We start from the raw sequence: 17,462 nt of genomic DNA on the forward strand, positions 1-17,462 counted from the left end.
GTGGGGAACTAGGCACAACCTGTGGCCTGGCCTGCAGCTATGCCAGGATCTAAAAAATCAACCATCAGAAAGTGGATGTACCCAGGGAGTCTTACACGTGCAGTCACGCGTCCCACTGACAGAATGCAGGCACACTGCCTTTTGTTCTCAAATGGCCCTGTTCTGACAACTGGGCTGCGGCCACAGTGCCTGACTGACGGTATTTGATGACGACTGAACCTGGGAAGTTGGGCACAGGGTGAGGCTGGGAGGTGACTGGGAGGTGATGGTTAGGAACGTGTGAAGATGACTCAGGGTCCAGCTCTGATGACCGGGGGCCTCTCTGGGGACTCAGTTGGGCCTTTCTATTGCTCCTCTCTGGTCGCAAGAGGAAGAAAACAAAGTAGAAGCTGTGCTTTCTGCTCTTTCACAGAGACCAGGGGACCATCTGACTCCCTTCTCCTGATGCTCCTCAGGGAGCATGCTCTCCTCAGCATCACACTTCTAAACAAGCTGCAAGAGAAGCAGTGTGTGTCAACGACACGTTCTATCTGTTGAATATGAAACCCAAAGTCATGGATGAGCAAAAACGAATATTTAACCAAACCACGCCTTCACCACAAAGACCTCCCAGTGGAATGCGAGACAGAGGTGGTTGTGGTAGGAGGGTGTTAACACACGTAACATTAGAGTCAGAAACACCAAGGGGTCATCCATTTCATCCACTCATCAAATAGTTATTTACTCTGTACCAAAAGTCTAGGAGGCCAGAAATATAGACGCAACAGAGAAACGCTGGGCTGGACTGTCACTGGAGGCAGAATTAGTGTGCTTCTGTGTGCGGCTGTGTGGGATCTGTGGGGTGCATTTAGGAAGGCATCCCAGAGAAGGGATGCATGAGTGTTTGCAGAGAAGTGTCTGATGAGTGGTGACAATCTGAGTATGTGTGCAATTGCTCAGAAGTGGTCAGACCTAAGGGTTAAATTCTAATAGAGGGAAACTCTGTTAATTTAGCCTCATTAGGCTAAGCCGTCTCAATTTTCCAGACAACTGGAGATTATTCCATCAAATAGAGAAACCAAGAGATTTGTTTGTTTGTTTACCTCATGAATACGAAGGAGCTGGGGAGACCAATAATTATTCCCATTTGGGTATCCTGCCAGTAATGGGGCAGGTTCCAGGACCCTAGCTGCCAGAGGACCTAGATGGGCCTCCTGGAAGAGAACACGGAGGTCAGCTTTGGGATGGAGAGTCAAGTGCACAAAACTAGGGAGAAAGTGGCTCCCAAGTCTCCTTCCTAGGTAGGAAGGTGCCAGGATCTGGGGATGTAAGAGGGAAGCCCTCTGCCTTTGACCTGGGATGCGGCATGCAAATGCCTCCAGAGCAGCCCTTGAGCCTTTGCTAAGTTTCTCAGCAAAGCCAATACTGAGAGTCAGCATTTTCTTGTCAACAGTTAATAGACAGGCATCGGATGTTAATGGAAGGAGCAAGCGCACTGGAGTCAAACACACCTAGAGAACATTCCAGAGCAGGTCACTTCGTCTTTCTGAGCTGTGGTATCCTTTTTATGAGATGCAGAATTTTGTCCATTTCACAGTTTTATGAGAAGTGAGATAATATAGGAAGGCAAGAGATGTACCACCAGCAATCAACAAATGTTACTGCCATCCTCTTTATCACAAGGTCAAGTTTTAGGGGAACCCCAAAAGCCAGAGATGAAAATGAAAACCACTCTGGTAGTGCCTGTGAGCAGTGTTGGTAGAGAATCTGAGGCGCCTGGGTGATGCCTTAAGACAACACAGAGCAGGAAGCAGCTCTGCCCCCGGGGAACACAGAGAGGACTTGCAGAGCTACGTCTCTGCGTGCTGCCATCTTGGCAGCTGGAAGCCTCAGCTCTTTGGTCCATTCTCAGCCCTAGACCTCGCGTCACCCCGCCCTGCAAGTCTGCCTTTTCCCCATCTAAAGAACAAGACTAGGACGAGGCCCACAGAGCAGGGGCCTGGGGTCTGTACCCCACAGAGGCCCACAGCCCTCAGAAGTCCCCAAGAGCCAGCGTGCAGGACAGAGACAATCAGCGGAGCTCATGATCCCCACACTCCACACTGAGAGCAGGTCTAGCTTCAGCCATTTTACATATTTTTAGGCTTTCCTGTTGACTTTCATTTCAACAAAAAGACCGTGAGTTAAGGACACTGAAAACGACTTCCCAGGAGTCACTCCCATAGGGCAGGCTGATACCCTGTGGTAAGACAGAGAGGTTTCTCTGAGTCTGACGACCCTATGGTTCCTGAGACGCATCTCTTGGATGAAAGAGAGGCAGAATCAGAGCAGTGGTAGTTGTAACAGTGAAAATAAGAGCAATGAGAATAACAGCTTACCCTTACCACATTAAGTATGTAACATTCGAGCAACAAACATATTTTTTGAGCACCACCCACTATGTGCCAAAGTTTAGAGGAAAATGAACCAAATAAACTCCCTTCTCTTAGAAAGCTCCTCCTGTGGAAGTATGGATAAGTGATCATAACGAGAACACAGTAGGACAAAGGGTATTATACGTTTAGGCACCAGATATAAGAGGAGCTGGAAGTTTTGAGCAGTTTGGAATGGTTTGAGTGTAGGAAGTTGAGGAAGTGGGAGAGTGCAGTAAACAGAGCTGGGAGGCTGGATAAAAAGGCAGGGACCCTATTACGACGTGCATGGCATTTTCATTGGTGAGGCCCATACTATAAGGAGATGTATTCTCTTAGGTATGGAAATGAGGTTTTGCTCCCTTCCAGGTAACATCCTGAGCCCTTTGGCACCTCCCTCCCTGGCCCTGTGGTCTGCAGCGACTGGCCCCATCCCACCTCCAGTGGGTTCTGGCTGGCCTAAGCCAATGGTTGTACCCCATCTCACCGGCCCTGCAACAGGATCAGTGATGTCACATACCCAGTGAAGCTAAAGGGTGTTTCCTGGGAAAACAAGTATCTTCTTCATCCACAAGTTACCCAAAGAGACCTCCTCTCTCTCGACCTGTGGACAGTGTGGGGTGAGGAAGTGATGTCGGCAGTGACCCCCATTTTGCTACCACAAGGAGGAGACCCTGGCACTGCAAACTTCCAGGGCTCACCATAAAGACTGTGAGGATGAGGCTGAAAGCCAGAGCCAAGCAAAGAGATTCTTTTCTTTGCTTAAGCTATCTAGAGGAGAGTTTTCCAGCACACGCCACATGAACATGTGTGTACACTAAGGCAATGGCAGTGGGACTGACAAGTGACAAAGTCCACGCAATCTTAGAGCTCTAAGACCAAAGAGTCCAGCTTTCTTTTCATGGATGGGGAAACAAGAGAAGACAGGAGGTTCAAGGACTTGCCCAGGGTTCCCCAAGAGTTAATAGCAGAGCCAATCCCAGAACCAGCCGAGACTCCAGATTTACAGTCGAGGGCTCCCTCTATAACGTCCAAACCACGGCTATTAATGCAAACAATGTCATGCAGAAAAGCTGTTTTCACTGGAAAGTGTATGCACTCTCTGGATCCCAAGCTCTCCTCTCCCCGTGTGGCAATGGGCTGACGCGGGAGGTCGATGACCCAAGGTGGGCTCAGAGTGGCCACTTTACAGGATGCAAAGCACACTGCTCTTCTCTTTCTGCACATCGCCATCTAAACACTGCTCCACGTCTGTGATGCCCTTCCAGTTCCTGCCAATTAGTCACTGTTATGCTTGCATGTACTAGAAACCAGTGGAAACCTTAGCGCCATCCTCCCAATCTGGCCCCATCACACCACAACACCCCTTCCTTCGCTTGCCCCTCGTGGTGGCTCTATCCACTCACACTTTCTTGGAGAACTAGCTCACATGATCCCTTGAAGCCTGCCAAGTAAAATTCCTTGCTCCCCTCTCCACGATCTCTCTTACCTTTGTTTATATGACAAAAACAGCATCTTTCCGCCCCAAATGACAGCAACCCAGATCTACCTCTCCCGATCGTGGGATCAGGAGAGCAGGGACTGTAATCTTTCATCTTACCTACGTACCCAGAGCACGTCGCACAAGGCAGGAGCTCAATACAGGCTGGAAAATGGAAGTGAATGAATATCCACCAGATGCCACATACAAATTGCCAAGCAGACGGGGATGTGAAGGTCTGTCAGTTAAGACTCATCACCTCAACTAGCTTCATTTCTAGATGAGGAAATGTGGCTAAGATAAACACTCAGAAGTTCCGGGTCTAAGTAGCATTTCCACAGCACACTAGGCAAATGGCCTTGGCAATGGATAGGAAGACAAGGAAACGATGTTTGCATCACCGATGGCCAGGCAGGCTACTGCCTGGTGCTCTATATACAGGACCTCAGTCAATTTGTTCATGAGGCTGATCACATTTTAGAATTGAGAAAAGCAGAGCTCAGAGAAGTGAAGCAGACTGCTGAGAAATCAGACAGTTAGCAGGAAGCGGAGGCAGAAGGAAGACGTGGCCTAAATTCCAGAGCCTGTGTTCAGTCGCACAGTCCAATTAACCCGACATTCCCAACTTCCTTTTTAAACCACTAAATATCGCCTTTATTACAGTTATACCTACATATTCTGTGGGAAAAAATACTGTCTACTAAAAGTTATGTTTTTAAGTAACAATTTCCCATGTTTATTCATCAAACCCTCTCATCTGGATTCTAATGGCAAAACTCCTCATCACTAAGAAATAACCAGTATTGGAAGAGACATAATTCTAGCTCAAAGCAAAAAGTGTGTGTGTGTGTGTGTGTGTGTGTATGTGTGTATTTTATTTGGCTTATTTAATCTTGCCATGGTTAAAAATTAATTTTCATTAGACTTTCTTTTTTCTAAGGACAAACAGAAAAGCAGGCATTTCCATCTTTCCAGATCACTGGGGACGTGCTATCTTGAGGTGGGAACCACAGCACCTCTCTTTTCGAAGCCTCACGTCTCCCCAGTCTTTGGAATAAGAATATCATCTCTAATTCTGGTAGCCGTGAACCTGGACACAACTTTGTCAGCCACAAAACAACAGGAACATTCTAATGCTGTTGAATGCTGTAAGTATCAGGAGATTACGTGGCCTGGGTATGTCCCATTTTAGCTTAAATCCTGTCACATCTTTTAGATTTTGGTCCATGAAGCACCTCCCAGGCCACTACACCTCGGGTTGTATCATTGACTGACAAAATGAAAATGGGATTAGCTCTTATGGTGGGATTAGGGCAGCCTTACTCTGACATAAGTGTCAACCACCCTTTCTCTCTTTCTAGTACTTTTGCACACAGAAGCTGTTGGTTACTCTTACATTTCACTTTTTTTGCACACAAACGTTCAAGTTTATATTTGGCCCTTTACAGTTTCATTTTCGCACTCAGCCAGAATGGGACCGTCTGAGCTATCTGGTAGGTGTCACCATCTCCACACCCCCAAAGCCTGGTGTAGCTCCTAGGACGGGCACAGGGCTGAGAGGTTCCTCGAACCGCTGAGATCCTTCACCAGGGCACTGCTCTCCGGGTCACGTCCCGCGGACCCCAGTGCACAGGCTCTCCGTGACCTCTGAACTCACCCTAAAGGCACCAGGCGCCCTGCAAGCGAGGACAGCCCTCTGGGAACATGTGTCCTGGCAGTACCATCTTAGTAACTGGCAGGCAAACATCTCTCCTGCTCAAATAAATTTGGGAAATGCAGGTTAAATCAAGTTTGTCTCTCATTGTGGATTTCCAATGTCCAGGGGGAGGTACACAGAGAGGGGCACACATGCAGTACTTAGCAAACCCATGGAAAGATGAATAGGTTTCAGGTGAAAGGAGAAACAACGTCCCTCAGAACACACATCTGGGGAGAACTGCCCACAGCCCTTTGTTATTCCTGCAGTTCGCAGCCCAAACTGAGGAGCAAAAGGAGAAGGAACTAGGCCTGCAGAACGCCTGCCACACGACAGTGCTCTACCCTTGTCCTTGACTGGACCTGGGGTAAACAATTTTTAGCTCCATTATACAGATGGGTAAATGAGGTCCTCTAAGGTCAGAAAGAGAGCCGGCATTCCAACGCGGGGGTGCCTGACCCCCAATGCCATGTTTTCCCCTGGAGCCTTTGTGCCTTGAGATCCATTTACCTCAGAACTTAACTATAATTGTCTAGTAATTCTTCTGTTAAGAGTGCCTCCCTCCAGCCTTACAGGATTTTCTCTCTTCACTCGTTTCCACCTCCCATGTCCGTCGCTCGGGGAAAGGACAGTTACAAGTCCTCCAGCCGGAGGACGCGGCTCCTCCCCAGGCTCTGCCCAGGGCCGGGGTGACTGAGGCCCACAAGAGGGGGAGACACGGGACTAAAGCAATCAGGCGTGAGGGCACCCTCCCCCATGTGTCCACACACAGGTGCTTCCTCTGCCTCACACCTCAGCAAGCTGCAGAAACATGCAGAACTGTTTTCTACACTTTAATTTTTAATAAATGGTCGTGAAAAAAAAATCACAACTGTTGTGCTGCTGCTTCGTGCTCCTCACAACCCCTCTGAGAAAACAGAGCTGTTTTCCTCCTTTCACAGTCTCTGACTTAAATCAAGCATTTGGTCTGAATTAGACTGACTTATTTATTTTTATTACAATTCTCTAGAAATGGAAAACCAAAACGACAATAAATGCAAGCCTGGGTGAAAGGGCCGAGTGCACGGACAACTCCAAGGGGAGAAAGCAAGCCAGGCTCTCATGAGGCTGTCCCTGGGGCCCGAGGGGACTGTGGCAGGCAGCAACCTTACCCAAAGGCACATGGGCAAGGGGGCATCTACTCAACTCCATGAGACAGGGAAGACTTCTCTTCAGGCAAGAGGGAGGCAGTTTTGCATGCACCTAATTATTTAATCCATTCTGACATGCCTCACCATCCTAGCTCATCTTCTCAAAAAGAAAAAGAGTCCAATTCATTGTGTTAATTGGCTGGACGTCTGGCTCTGCACCTCTCTCCCCGCTCTCTCCCTCCCATCCTTCCCCATCTCAGAAAAATGTCAAAAGCAATTTCCAGTCCTCCAGGTTGAAGTTACTTTCCTGGGGCTTTAACGAGGCACACTTCTTAGATGTCTACACTGAGGTAGACTCGCTGCAGTTCAATCCAGTGAGCCTTCGTTGATCAGCTATCATGGGTCCTGCAGTATAGTAGGTATCTGGGGGGTACAGATTCTGCATAACCAGAAGTCAGAGACGTAGACTTAAATGTTTGCAAAGCTCCGTTTCCCTATCTACTAAATGGAGATGATAACATTGAATGTGGCTTCATCCCATGGAGACCATAAGACACAAACGAAATAAGGTCTGTAAAATGTGGGCAAGAAGGAAGAATACATCTCCTGCAAAACAGTAGGAGAGATTGTCTACTGACAGACGTTCATCCAGATATTTGAAAAACACATAGCAGGCTGTCCATACGGTCCATTTATAACCTAGTTAAATTCAGAAGCCATTTTTTTGGTTTTTTATAGTTTGAAGAAAATGATTTTTTTTCTATTCTGGACTTTTTTTTTGGTATTCCTTGAATGGAAAGAAAAATCAAGCAAAATTAAATGAGACGAACTGAAAATAAACCCTACACCCTCATTTCCCCTTTCTGATGGGTAAAAGGTTGGGTCTGAGATAGGCTTGATGGAAACACAAGTGCCTACAATCATTAAGAGCGATCATTTGGCCCCAAATAATGTTGGCTACATCTTAGGGGAATTTAAATGTGATTTCAAGATGTACACATTCTAGTTTAGCACTAAACCAGTGAAAGCCGACAGGAACAGCTGAATCTTCCAGCTGTGTACACGCACTGGGTTAGCACTGCCATAATCTCAGGCATGTAATTGTTAAATCAAATTTAAAGCTCTAGAAAAGATAACACACGCCATGATCAAGTTTTCCAAATTGGGTTACTAGCTTCTAAACTTCTCATTAACTGCTTGCTTTGACACCATGAGCACCTGTGATGGAAATCTACTCGGCAGCCCGACCACCAGAGAGAGGAGAATTCCTGCAGTAACCGCGGGAAAGTCTCAAAAGGGAGACTCTGTCACCAGCACAAGTGAAGCCAAAGGTGTGCTCAGTGTCTCTAAAATCAAAAGCAACAAGGCTCATCCTGAAATTCCTTTAAACAGCTGTTTTCTCCGACAAGACCGACCAGAGTACAGAAGATGCACTGGCACTGGGCGATGGTGGTCATCTGTTCCAGTGGGTACTCCCCGAGACAGAGCTTGCACGACACCAGCGGATCGAGCGCCAGGTCCCACGTGGGCCGGTACCGCGCTGTGGTCATGGCAGAGCAGTCTGAAACGAGAAGAGAAGCACAGCTGTCAGACCCCCTCGTGGCCTCCACAAGAACCAAGGCATGGGTCCCTTCTCCCAGCTGCCACCGGGGCCCCGGGAGGTGGCTAAGCGACTGCTGATGGGCCTGGGGCTCCGGAGAACTCGTTTGGGCTCCTGACTTGGATCTGTGGGTGATTCCTTTCCCATACTGATGGTAATGTTCATGTCTACCCTCAAAATGGCAAACAACCCACCTCGCCCCATCCTTCCCTCCATCCCTCCAATGGGCACTGAGTAAGACACCTCCAACAACCAAGCATCTAGCCCAGGAGGGCAGAACCTTAGCAGCCATGGGAGAGAAGCTTTTCTTAAAATAGTTATTGATCAGATCAAACTGTTCTCCAGTTTCTGTTGTAGAAACATCCCCAGGAAATCAGTCAGTGAAGTCCTTCCCTTTCCATCCTCGGCGCCCTCCCAAGACAATGCACCTTTCCACACTGGCTTCTACCCACACCACCCAAGTGTTACCTGACCCTCCAGAAACAGCCCAAGCACCACTGCCTCCTTAAGCCCTGGCAGATTTTCTAGAATATAGGCTTCAGGGAGGCAAGGGCCTTTGGCAGATTTGTTCACTTATGCAGGTCAAGTGCAACCTACAGGGCCTGGTGTATACAGATACTCGACACACATTAATGGAAGTGATCTTCACTTCCCCATCCTCCCAGAACACTCTTTGGCCACTTCCTAACCCCTCCACGGTCTGTGTTCCCTGATGACATGTATTTGTCAACTGCCATGTTTATTACACTGATTTCCACTGCTTGCTGCTCGGGGAAGACAGGGAAGGTGTGTGTCCCTAGTTCATAGCTCAGTATCTGACCCATAGCGGCCTCTCCAAAATTGCCTATTGATTGAATGAACAAATTCGTGTACCCAGGGATATAAATTCTCACCCTGAACCCCTGGCACTTGATTTAAGCCTTATGACACTTACTGTGTACCTGCAACAGCTAAGCACGTGTTTTATCATACCACTACCTCCTGCTCCCCAAACTCAACACTAGGTAAGATTTAGTTAAAATTTCAGATAAAATCCCTGGCCCCTGAACTGTCACTACTTGCCATCTGAATCTCTGGATCCAAACTGATGTAAATAACTTCTTATCTAACCTTGCTCTCCGACCTGAGGAACAAAATGACTTGGATCGCAACGGATACCTACATTCCCTGCTAGTTTGTGAGGCCATGAAAAGAGGATCTGTCTTGTCCAACCTCACACTCACAGCAGAGGGTTGTATACATAAGGACAAAGATATAACACAGGAAGGAAAGGAAACCAAAACACCGACCAATGGGCAGACGCACACAAAATGGCTCTAGGGTCTCGGAAAGATTCAAAGATGTATGAGACTCAGTTCCCACCTTGGGATCTTCAGATTCAAGTCAGGAATATCCTCTGCCAGATAAAATGCTAAGCGATAACACAAGGCAGTATATGATTCTGTGCAAAATCAGGGCTTGAGGCACTTGGTGAAGAGGAGACTGAGCCTGGGCTAGAATCGTCAGAATGCAAGAGCCTCGTGGTGGAGAGGAGGCTTGAGTTTTGAGGGGAGGTTATGTCTTCACACAGGTGAAAAGGGGGCGGATATCAAAACAGGAGAGAGAAACATCCTAATGTCTTTCAACCGGTTGACATAGTGTGAAGGAGATGTGGTAGGGGCAGAAACGACTCTGTGCTTTGAGATCAAACAGAACGCCCACAACCAGTATGGGGCACAGTGACCTGAGCACTGTCAGCCTCAGTTTGCTCATCTGTAGGATGGGGCAGATAATCCCCATCTCATGAGGACGTTGTGAGGATTAGGAGAGATCACAGAAAGGACTTGGTACAAACAGGAAACGCTCAGTGAAACCCCCTTCTCCCCTCCCCCTGCAATGTCTCATCTAGCCACAGTTTATCATCTGTGAGGAAGACCCTGAGGATGCCACTACGCTCTACTATTAGTGGTTGGGCGTTACGTCATTTGTGCAAGTGACTCCTAGGGTCAAGGAGGTGCCATGATAATTTTTTTAAATTTATACCTCTTTTTCAAGTTTTGTCAGTCATAGCTCACTGGATATCACTGAGCAAATATTTAGTTAGGACAAACCACTGTGGATTCTGTCACGGGGGAGAAGATATGCATGACTCAGAAGGAAGAGGCTGCACACTCTTGAAAATGCTCCCAGGTGATAAGACGTAATGATACACGACAAAGGAACAAGAGTGACATAAACGTGATGGACTGGACGAGCGGAGGAGCCCTGACCCCCAGGAGCTCAACCAAGTGAGGGCAGTAACTGAAGGCTGACAGGGATCTGCACGGGAGCAAGGCTGGGAGGCCGGCGTCCAGGGCCGGCGGTGGACGGCGGCGAGGGGGAACCCGGCCTCTTCCCAGCACACGTACTGACTGCGAGCAGCTTAGTCTCAAGTAAGTGTATTTTCCGTTGTTAGAAAAGAACGTTTGACACAAATCACGTAATTTTTGGTTTGGCTGGAGCCTTCCAGATAATTTAAACACCCTTATAATTTGACCTAACATCAGTGAGGCCAAAACACTTAGATGATTTGGGGGTCACTCAGCCATCTCGGGGTGCAGAAGGTGCCAGAATCAAGGCTTCTTACCTCTCCAAGTTCATTTTCATTTGGAACATTTCTCCACACCTTGAATCTATGCTTATTATTATTATTATTATTTTAAACGTCCACAGGGTTTTCTGGATCCTGGGCTCAAAATGTTCTCCGTATCTTTTTCTGTTTTAATCCTTAATGACTTTTTTTCAATGAACATCTCTTAAACTCACTGTACAGAGTGACAATTATATTTTGATTAAGAATGTTACCTAGCCCTAAAAAGGATCATGGATCACAAGCCTTTACCAGAAGCATTGCAGGCTTGGGGAGGGCTTAAGAAATTGTTCAAGACTGGAAATGTCCCCAAGGGGCAGAGGCTGCTAACTGGCTTCTCTGTCCTGGAGAGCTGGGGACAGGTAGTGGTTAATTCTGTCAAAAAGGCCTGGGGTCCAGAGCCTGTAGGGCACTGTAGTAGCAGTTTTAGTAAAGAGCTTGCCTTACATCATCAAGCACACCTGGGTTCAAATTCTTGTTCTGCAACGTGGACATGTGATTTTGGAGAAATTACAACCTCTATGAACTTTAGTTTTTGCCCTTCTGTAAAACCTATACACCACCACTTCCGTGTTCACTTGCCATGAAGAGTGAGTGAGAAGCAATATACTTAAAATTCCTGCTTGGTAAGTGGAAGTCATTATTATATGTCAGCTTTAAGAACCTGGACATTAACTGATATAGACTAAAGAGAAGAGAAAAGCTGTTGAGAAGAGAAATGATACGATAATGATACGATAAACTTAGTCTTTTAGGAAGTTCAGGATGATGGCGGTAATCTTTGGAAAAACCAAATACCAAAACCTCCTGCTTTGTCATCTGCTGTGCAGTGTGCTCCAAGACCAGACAGCACTTCAAAATACACGGCAGAACAGCAGAAATCTAGGGCTTAAGCCTTCCACACAGAGCCCTTGAAGCCCAGCCCTGCCCCCACCATTAGTCCTGGACAGGCAACATCCCGCGAACGCTCTCCAGCCGCATACACCACTTACTCCCTCTCACCCTGAACCATCTGTCCTATTCCTGTTTGTCCATTTCCAGACAATTCTCGCTCTTCCAGCTTCTGAGCTTGGCTCCTTTTCCTGTTTACAGCCTCTCCGAAGACGTGACCCTTAGCACAGCTTGCAGCCTTCGCCTCTCGTTTCCTTTCTTCCTGGACCATGATTTCACTTGACCTCTAGACAATGTGGCTTCCCACTGTCCTGGGCACAGTCAGTGTGGCCCCTCATCTCTCTCCCAAGCACCACCTTTGAAGCAGGTCAATTCCGATTTCCTGACACCATGTCAGTATTCTTTCCCCTCTAGTGTAGATATCCTCTGAGGTGTGCTCGAAATCATGACTCAAACGGTGACAACAATAGGACATATTTTACCCCCTCCCCCCTCCAAAAAAAGTATATATTGTCTAAGCCCATCACGGACCTTCCCTACGCACAGGATGGGCTGAATATGATTTTGCAAACATTGAACAGCTGCAAACTTGAAATAGGAATTTGCTAAGAGAATCACAATGCACAATAAAAGAAAAAAAACAGTCTTTGTTTTCCTAATGTGAATGTCAAGTCATAAGAAACAACAAACTATTTTAAGAACATCTGGTCAATTACAAGTATTATTCAATCTAAGCAATTCAAAATGATTATAAGGCAAGTTACTTATTAAGCACTGCTGGGATTATGTAAAGATTTGTGCACTGTGATGGAAGAGGTATGGATACAAGGAAGAGAAAGAGCTAGAAGAGAAAACAGTCCACTGAGGGAGATATTCTGAATATTAACATAAAGGTAAAATGTGGTCATTTGGCCAGAACCATCTCATCCCTGGGCTCTAGGGCTATAGGCTTCTGCAGGTCCTATTCTCCCCACCTTCACCCCTTCAAAGCTAAGTTGGGGAAGGAAAGCAGTTGTCAGCCTGTCATCATCCACCTTCTACTCTCAGGACTTCCTCCAACAAGCCCCTGCTCTCCTAATGCTGGCTGAGCCATACCCATGCTTCTTCCCCAACCAAACTCCCTCCTTCTCCTCACACTTCTCCAAATGCTCCCAACCCTTCATGCCCAGCATCTGTCCCTGGTACTCTGTGAAGTTGCCCTTGTTTCTCAGAAACCCTCAGCCGTCTCCCCTTTCTCTGAGTCTCGCTGCATGTGGTCTATCAGTGGTTCTCAAAGTGTGAAACAGCAGCATCAACATTGCTTGAGATCATTTCTTGGGCCCCAACCCAGACCATGGGAGTAGAGGCAGAGACACAGCCCTCTGTGCTTTCATGAGCCTTTCAGGGTATTCTCATCTGCAGTGAAGTCAGAGAACCACTGGTCTACATCATTCCACAAGATAGCATTCCCCACCCAGCCACATCCAACTCCAAAGCCCATGTGGGCTTAAGCCCACCAAATGCATCGCCTCTCAAAAATACCAAACTGTTCAGCCTATGTCTGCCAGGGATAGATTCTGCATGTCAACTTTCATTTATTCTTTTTCATGGCTCTCTGGGTAAGTGTGGCTCTCCAAGCCTGCCATATGTATTAGTTTGTCTCCCCAACTTGAAATACATTATTCAAGGGTAAGTGCTATTTTCTATCTTTCGCGACAGTGCTGGGCACAGGCAGATACTCCATTATACACGTATCTTGACTGCTTAATGTGTATCAGGCATTACGTTACTCAGTTTCATATATTATTTCATTTATCCTCACAATGACTTTGAGACTTTAATAGTTTGCTATTATTCCAGCTTCACAAATGAGGAAACCAAGGCACAGAGAGGATAGAGTAACCTGCTCAAGCACACAATTATTGAAGAGCAGCTGGAGAACCCTATGGCACAGGGTAGTGGACCTCCTTTGTACATCCTCAAGGACTGAATGAGAATGGAGCCTTCTGGATCGATAGATACAAGACAAACTAATTTCACTTCTGCCTATGAGCTTCCTAGGCCTAACGTGAGTGCTTCCATTTTGGTGGTGGTGGTGGGAACCCACAGCTTCATAATTTGGAGGTGTCAGCTGCAGTAGGAACATGAGAATGGTGGTTGAGTAGAAAATTGACAATAGAGAAGTTGACTTATCCAAGTGTATGGCTTCATGATCCTTTAGGAAGATATCTGAATGTTACCGCCTCCAAAGGAGATGATGCCTACAATTCAGTCGTAAACACTTTACTATTTCCAGCAACTATGCTCCCAGGTATTTACCCAACTAATTTGAAAACTTACATTCACATGAAAACCTGCACGTGGATGTTTATAGCAGCTTTATTCAGAATTGCCAAAACTTGGAAGCAACCAAGATGTCCTTCAGTAGGTGAATGGATAAATAAACCATGGTACATCCAGACAATGGGCTATTATTCAGCACTAAAAGGAAATGAGCTATCAGGCCACGAAAAGTCATGGAGGAACATTAAATGCCTATTACTAAGTGAAAGAAGCCACTCTTGAAAGTCTGTAGACTATGTGATTAAAACTATATGACATTCCTGAAAAGGTAAAATTAAGAGACTGTGAAAAGATCAGTGGTTGCCTGAGGGTAAGGAAGGGATAAATAGGCAGAGTACAGAGGATATTTTAGGACCGTGAAACTATTCAGTACAATATTATAATGGTGGATACATGTCATTCAACATTTGTCAAAAAAAGAATATACAACACCAAGAGTCAGGTGTAATATAAATGTCGTGAACTGAATTGTGTCCACTCTAGAGCCATATGTTGCAGCTCTAACCCTCAGTGTGACTATATGTCTTTAGGAGGTAATTAAGCTTAAATGAGGTCATAAGGATGGGGCTCTAATCCAACAGGATTGTGACCTTATAAAAGAGAAAGATCTTGTTTCTCCACCTCTCTCTCCTCTCTCTTTCTCCCTCCTACATTTGAGGACACAGAGAGAAAGCAGCTTTCTGCAAGCCAGAAAGAGAGCTCTCACCAGAACCTGACCGTGCTGGTACCATGATCTCGGACTTCTAGCCTCTAGAACCGTGAGAAAATAAATTTCTTTTTTTTTAAGCCACCCAGTCTACGGTATTTTGTTGTGGCAGCCCAAACTAATACAGTAAACTACGGACTACGAGTGAGAACGATGTGTCAGTGTAGGGTCATCGACTGTAACAAATGTCCTCTCTGGTGTTAGATGTCAACAGTGGTGGGGGCCGTGCATGTGTGGGGATGGGGGCTATATGGGAACTCTGTGCTTTTCCCTCAATTTTCCTGTGAACCTAAACTCTTCTATATGGTAACTCCATATTTATCTGCATCAGTTTTCTAAATCTAAATCCAAATCTGTTAACATAAATCTAAATCTAAAATTAAATCTGTAAATCTATTTCTATATTGCCCTAAAATAAAAAGTTTATTTAAAAAAAATTTATTGTTTTCATTTAAACCCAAATAAGTGTATTAAAATGCAGATGCAACTGGAAAGAGTAATATTTGCTCAACTGGCCACAAACTTTCTCAAGCACCGCCACACACCATTAAGGTTCTGTAAGGAAAAAAAAAAAAAAGAATGAAAGCTGCTCTTAGTCATTTCCCTGTAACAGGTTTCACTACGTTCCCGTTTTGCAAGGGGGAGCAAGGGAAAGCAGACACAATCAACAAAGGAGGACCCACAGACCAGAGAGGGCACCAGCCTGTGTGAGCTGCCATTCTGCACAGGACCTGTTCTTAACAGATTCATTGCAGAAACAGCCACAGACACGCTAAGTGCAGGTTGTGTGTGCTTTACACTTTGCAACTACACCTGCACAGGAGAGGGGGAAGAGGAGTTCCATCACGTGGAGCATCCTGACTGGAACAGAGCATCAACAACTGGACACTGACGTGCAGAGGCTGGGCTGAGCGGAATGTCTACCTAAGGGGAGCCTTTTCCTTCCACAGAGCAGGCTCACCTCCCCTCCCTCCCTCCCACCCAGAGCTCTGCACTTCCTCTGCCAGAAAGAAGTCTGGGTTGCTGCGCGAGGCCACCACAGCAAGACTTCCTGCAGCAAGCTCCAGAGCTCCAGCCGCCGTGGGGATGTGCCTGAAGAGGGAACCCCATGTGGACATGACAGAAATCCTGCTGAAAGTGGCCTTTGAGAAATTTCCAACGTCAGCCAGCGCTACGTTGGAATCCTTGAGATTCTTCCTCCCCTGGCTCGGCCGACCTGTATTCTCGCTTCCAGAAGCTGCCTCTCTTGCAGGCGGCTTGGCTTGGGAAACAATTGGCATTTGTGGCCGAGAGCTCGCTCTTTCATTTCTAAGACCGATAAAAGACTCCACATGCAAGCTTAACATGTCTCAGTAGCTTCCACACTAGGGTCTGCTTCCCACAGGGGCCCAGACGAGCCTGGCTCTCTGACCTCCGTCCAGGAATGAAGTGCAGAGGAAGACACAAAGGGTCCATTATTTCAACTCCCGTTTGCCCGCATAAACATTACACTCCAGCTACCAGCGAGCGATGCTTTTAAAATCAAACCTAAAGTCATTTCATTTTAAGGCTAAAGAGGGTCTTTGGGTCATTTGTACTTCTAGAGATGACTTCCTTACTCTGAGCTCTTTAGGGGTCTGCTAAGACGTCACTCAGCCACCTCCCCCTCAACACCACTTCCTTCTACTTAATAATGGACCACCCTAATGTATCACTGCCAAACCTTGCCAGCGACACAGTTAGCCATTATCTCCACTTTTTCAGAGAAATGAGAGGCAGCATACATTGACATCTATCATAAAGCTTGACTAGCAGTGGGCCACCCCCACTCCCTGCTCTGAATTAATTTAATCACACTCTGCCAAACAAAGAACAGCTTGTGGGGTTCAGGAGACTGGTTTACACTGTCATCTGCAGTTTCTCCTGCTCCTTTAAGTCAGAGCTGGTTGATGACAGGGTAGCTGGGAGCACGCCTTCAGCCAGCTCAGATGGAGCGAGGCAGACACATGCAGCTTCTGTCAAGGCACCGAACAGAAGCCTTGTTGCGAGGACAGTGAGCCTGGGAAATCCCTGGGTTTGGAGCCGGTCAATCCCTCGAGTTTATGAACACAACGTAATGGAGTCAGGAGCAGGCAGTGGGGGGTGGGGAACAGGACTCTGTGACGATTTAGCACTGCTGCCAACTGACCGTGCCACCCTTCCTGACCAGTCACTGTGCCTCCACGGACCGACAGCCTCATCTGTAGCTCTGGCTGGAAGGGCTGGCCTCCAGGATTCCTCTAGCCTGTGAGCCCCTCACTCCTCCCACCCTCCTGCCAAGGTGGAACTCAGCTCACAGGGAGAGGCTTCCTGCTCTTGTCACTGCAGCATTAACAGAAGGTCTTCCAGGAGGAGGGGAACGGATCTCAAAGTAAGAGAGTGATAAAGGTAAATTACGCTTTCAAATGTCAGAACGCTGATACTACAGATCCACTTCAGAGCACATGATACGCCTGCAGCTGAGTCACCCGTCCATGAAATCATCTGAACGTTCAGCCCCCTCCCATTCTAAGAACTCATCTGCCATTCCATCTCAAGAGGGCCCCCCAGTCTCATTCCTATATTTACACACCCCTAATCCTTCCACTTAATCAGGACCAGTTAGTTGTCCAACCAACATT

At 46.9% G+C, this 17,462-nt stretch overlaps 1 protein-coding gene across 2 annotated transcripts in view; it reads right to left on the bottom strand.

The window, feature by feature from the left end:
* RNF144A (ring finger protein 144A) overlaps nt 1-17,462 on the bottom strand; it is a 121,687-nt gene that overhangs the window by 37,592 nt on the left and 66,633 nt on the right. For both annotated transcript variants that reach the window (XM_087437193.1, XM_004436446.3), the window contains exon 2: nt 8,112-8,257. In XM_087437193.1, the coding sequence (XP_087293319.1) occupies nt 8,112-8,246 (135 nt within the window). In that variant the 5' untranslated portion in view covers nt 8,247-8,257. The remainder of the gene's footprint in view (nt 1-8,111; nt 8,258-17,462) is intronic.

Source organism: Ceratotherium simum, chromosome 11 (assembly GCF_057802395.1).
Source record: "Ceratotherium simum simum isolate JZ-2026a chromosome 11, ASM5780239v1, whole genome shotgun sequence".
Taxonomy (NCBI): domain Eukaryota; kingdom Metazoa; phylum Chordata; class Mammalia; order Perissodactyla; family Rhinocerotidae; genus Ceratotherium; species Ceratotherium simum.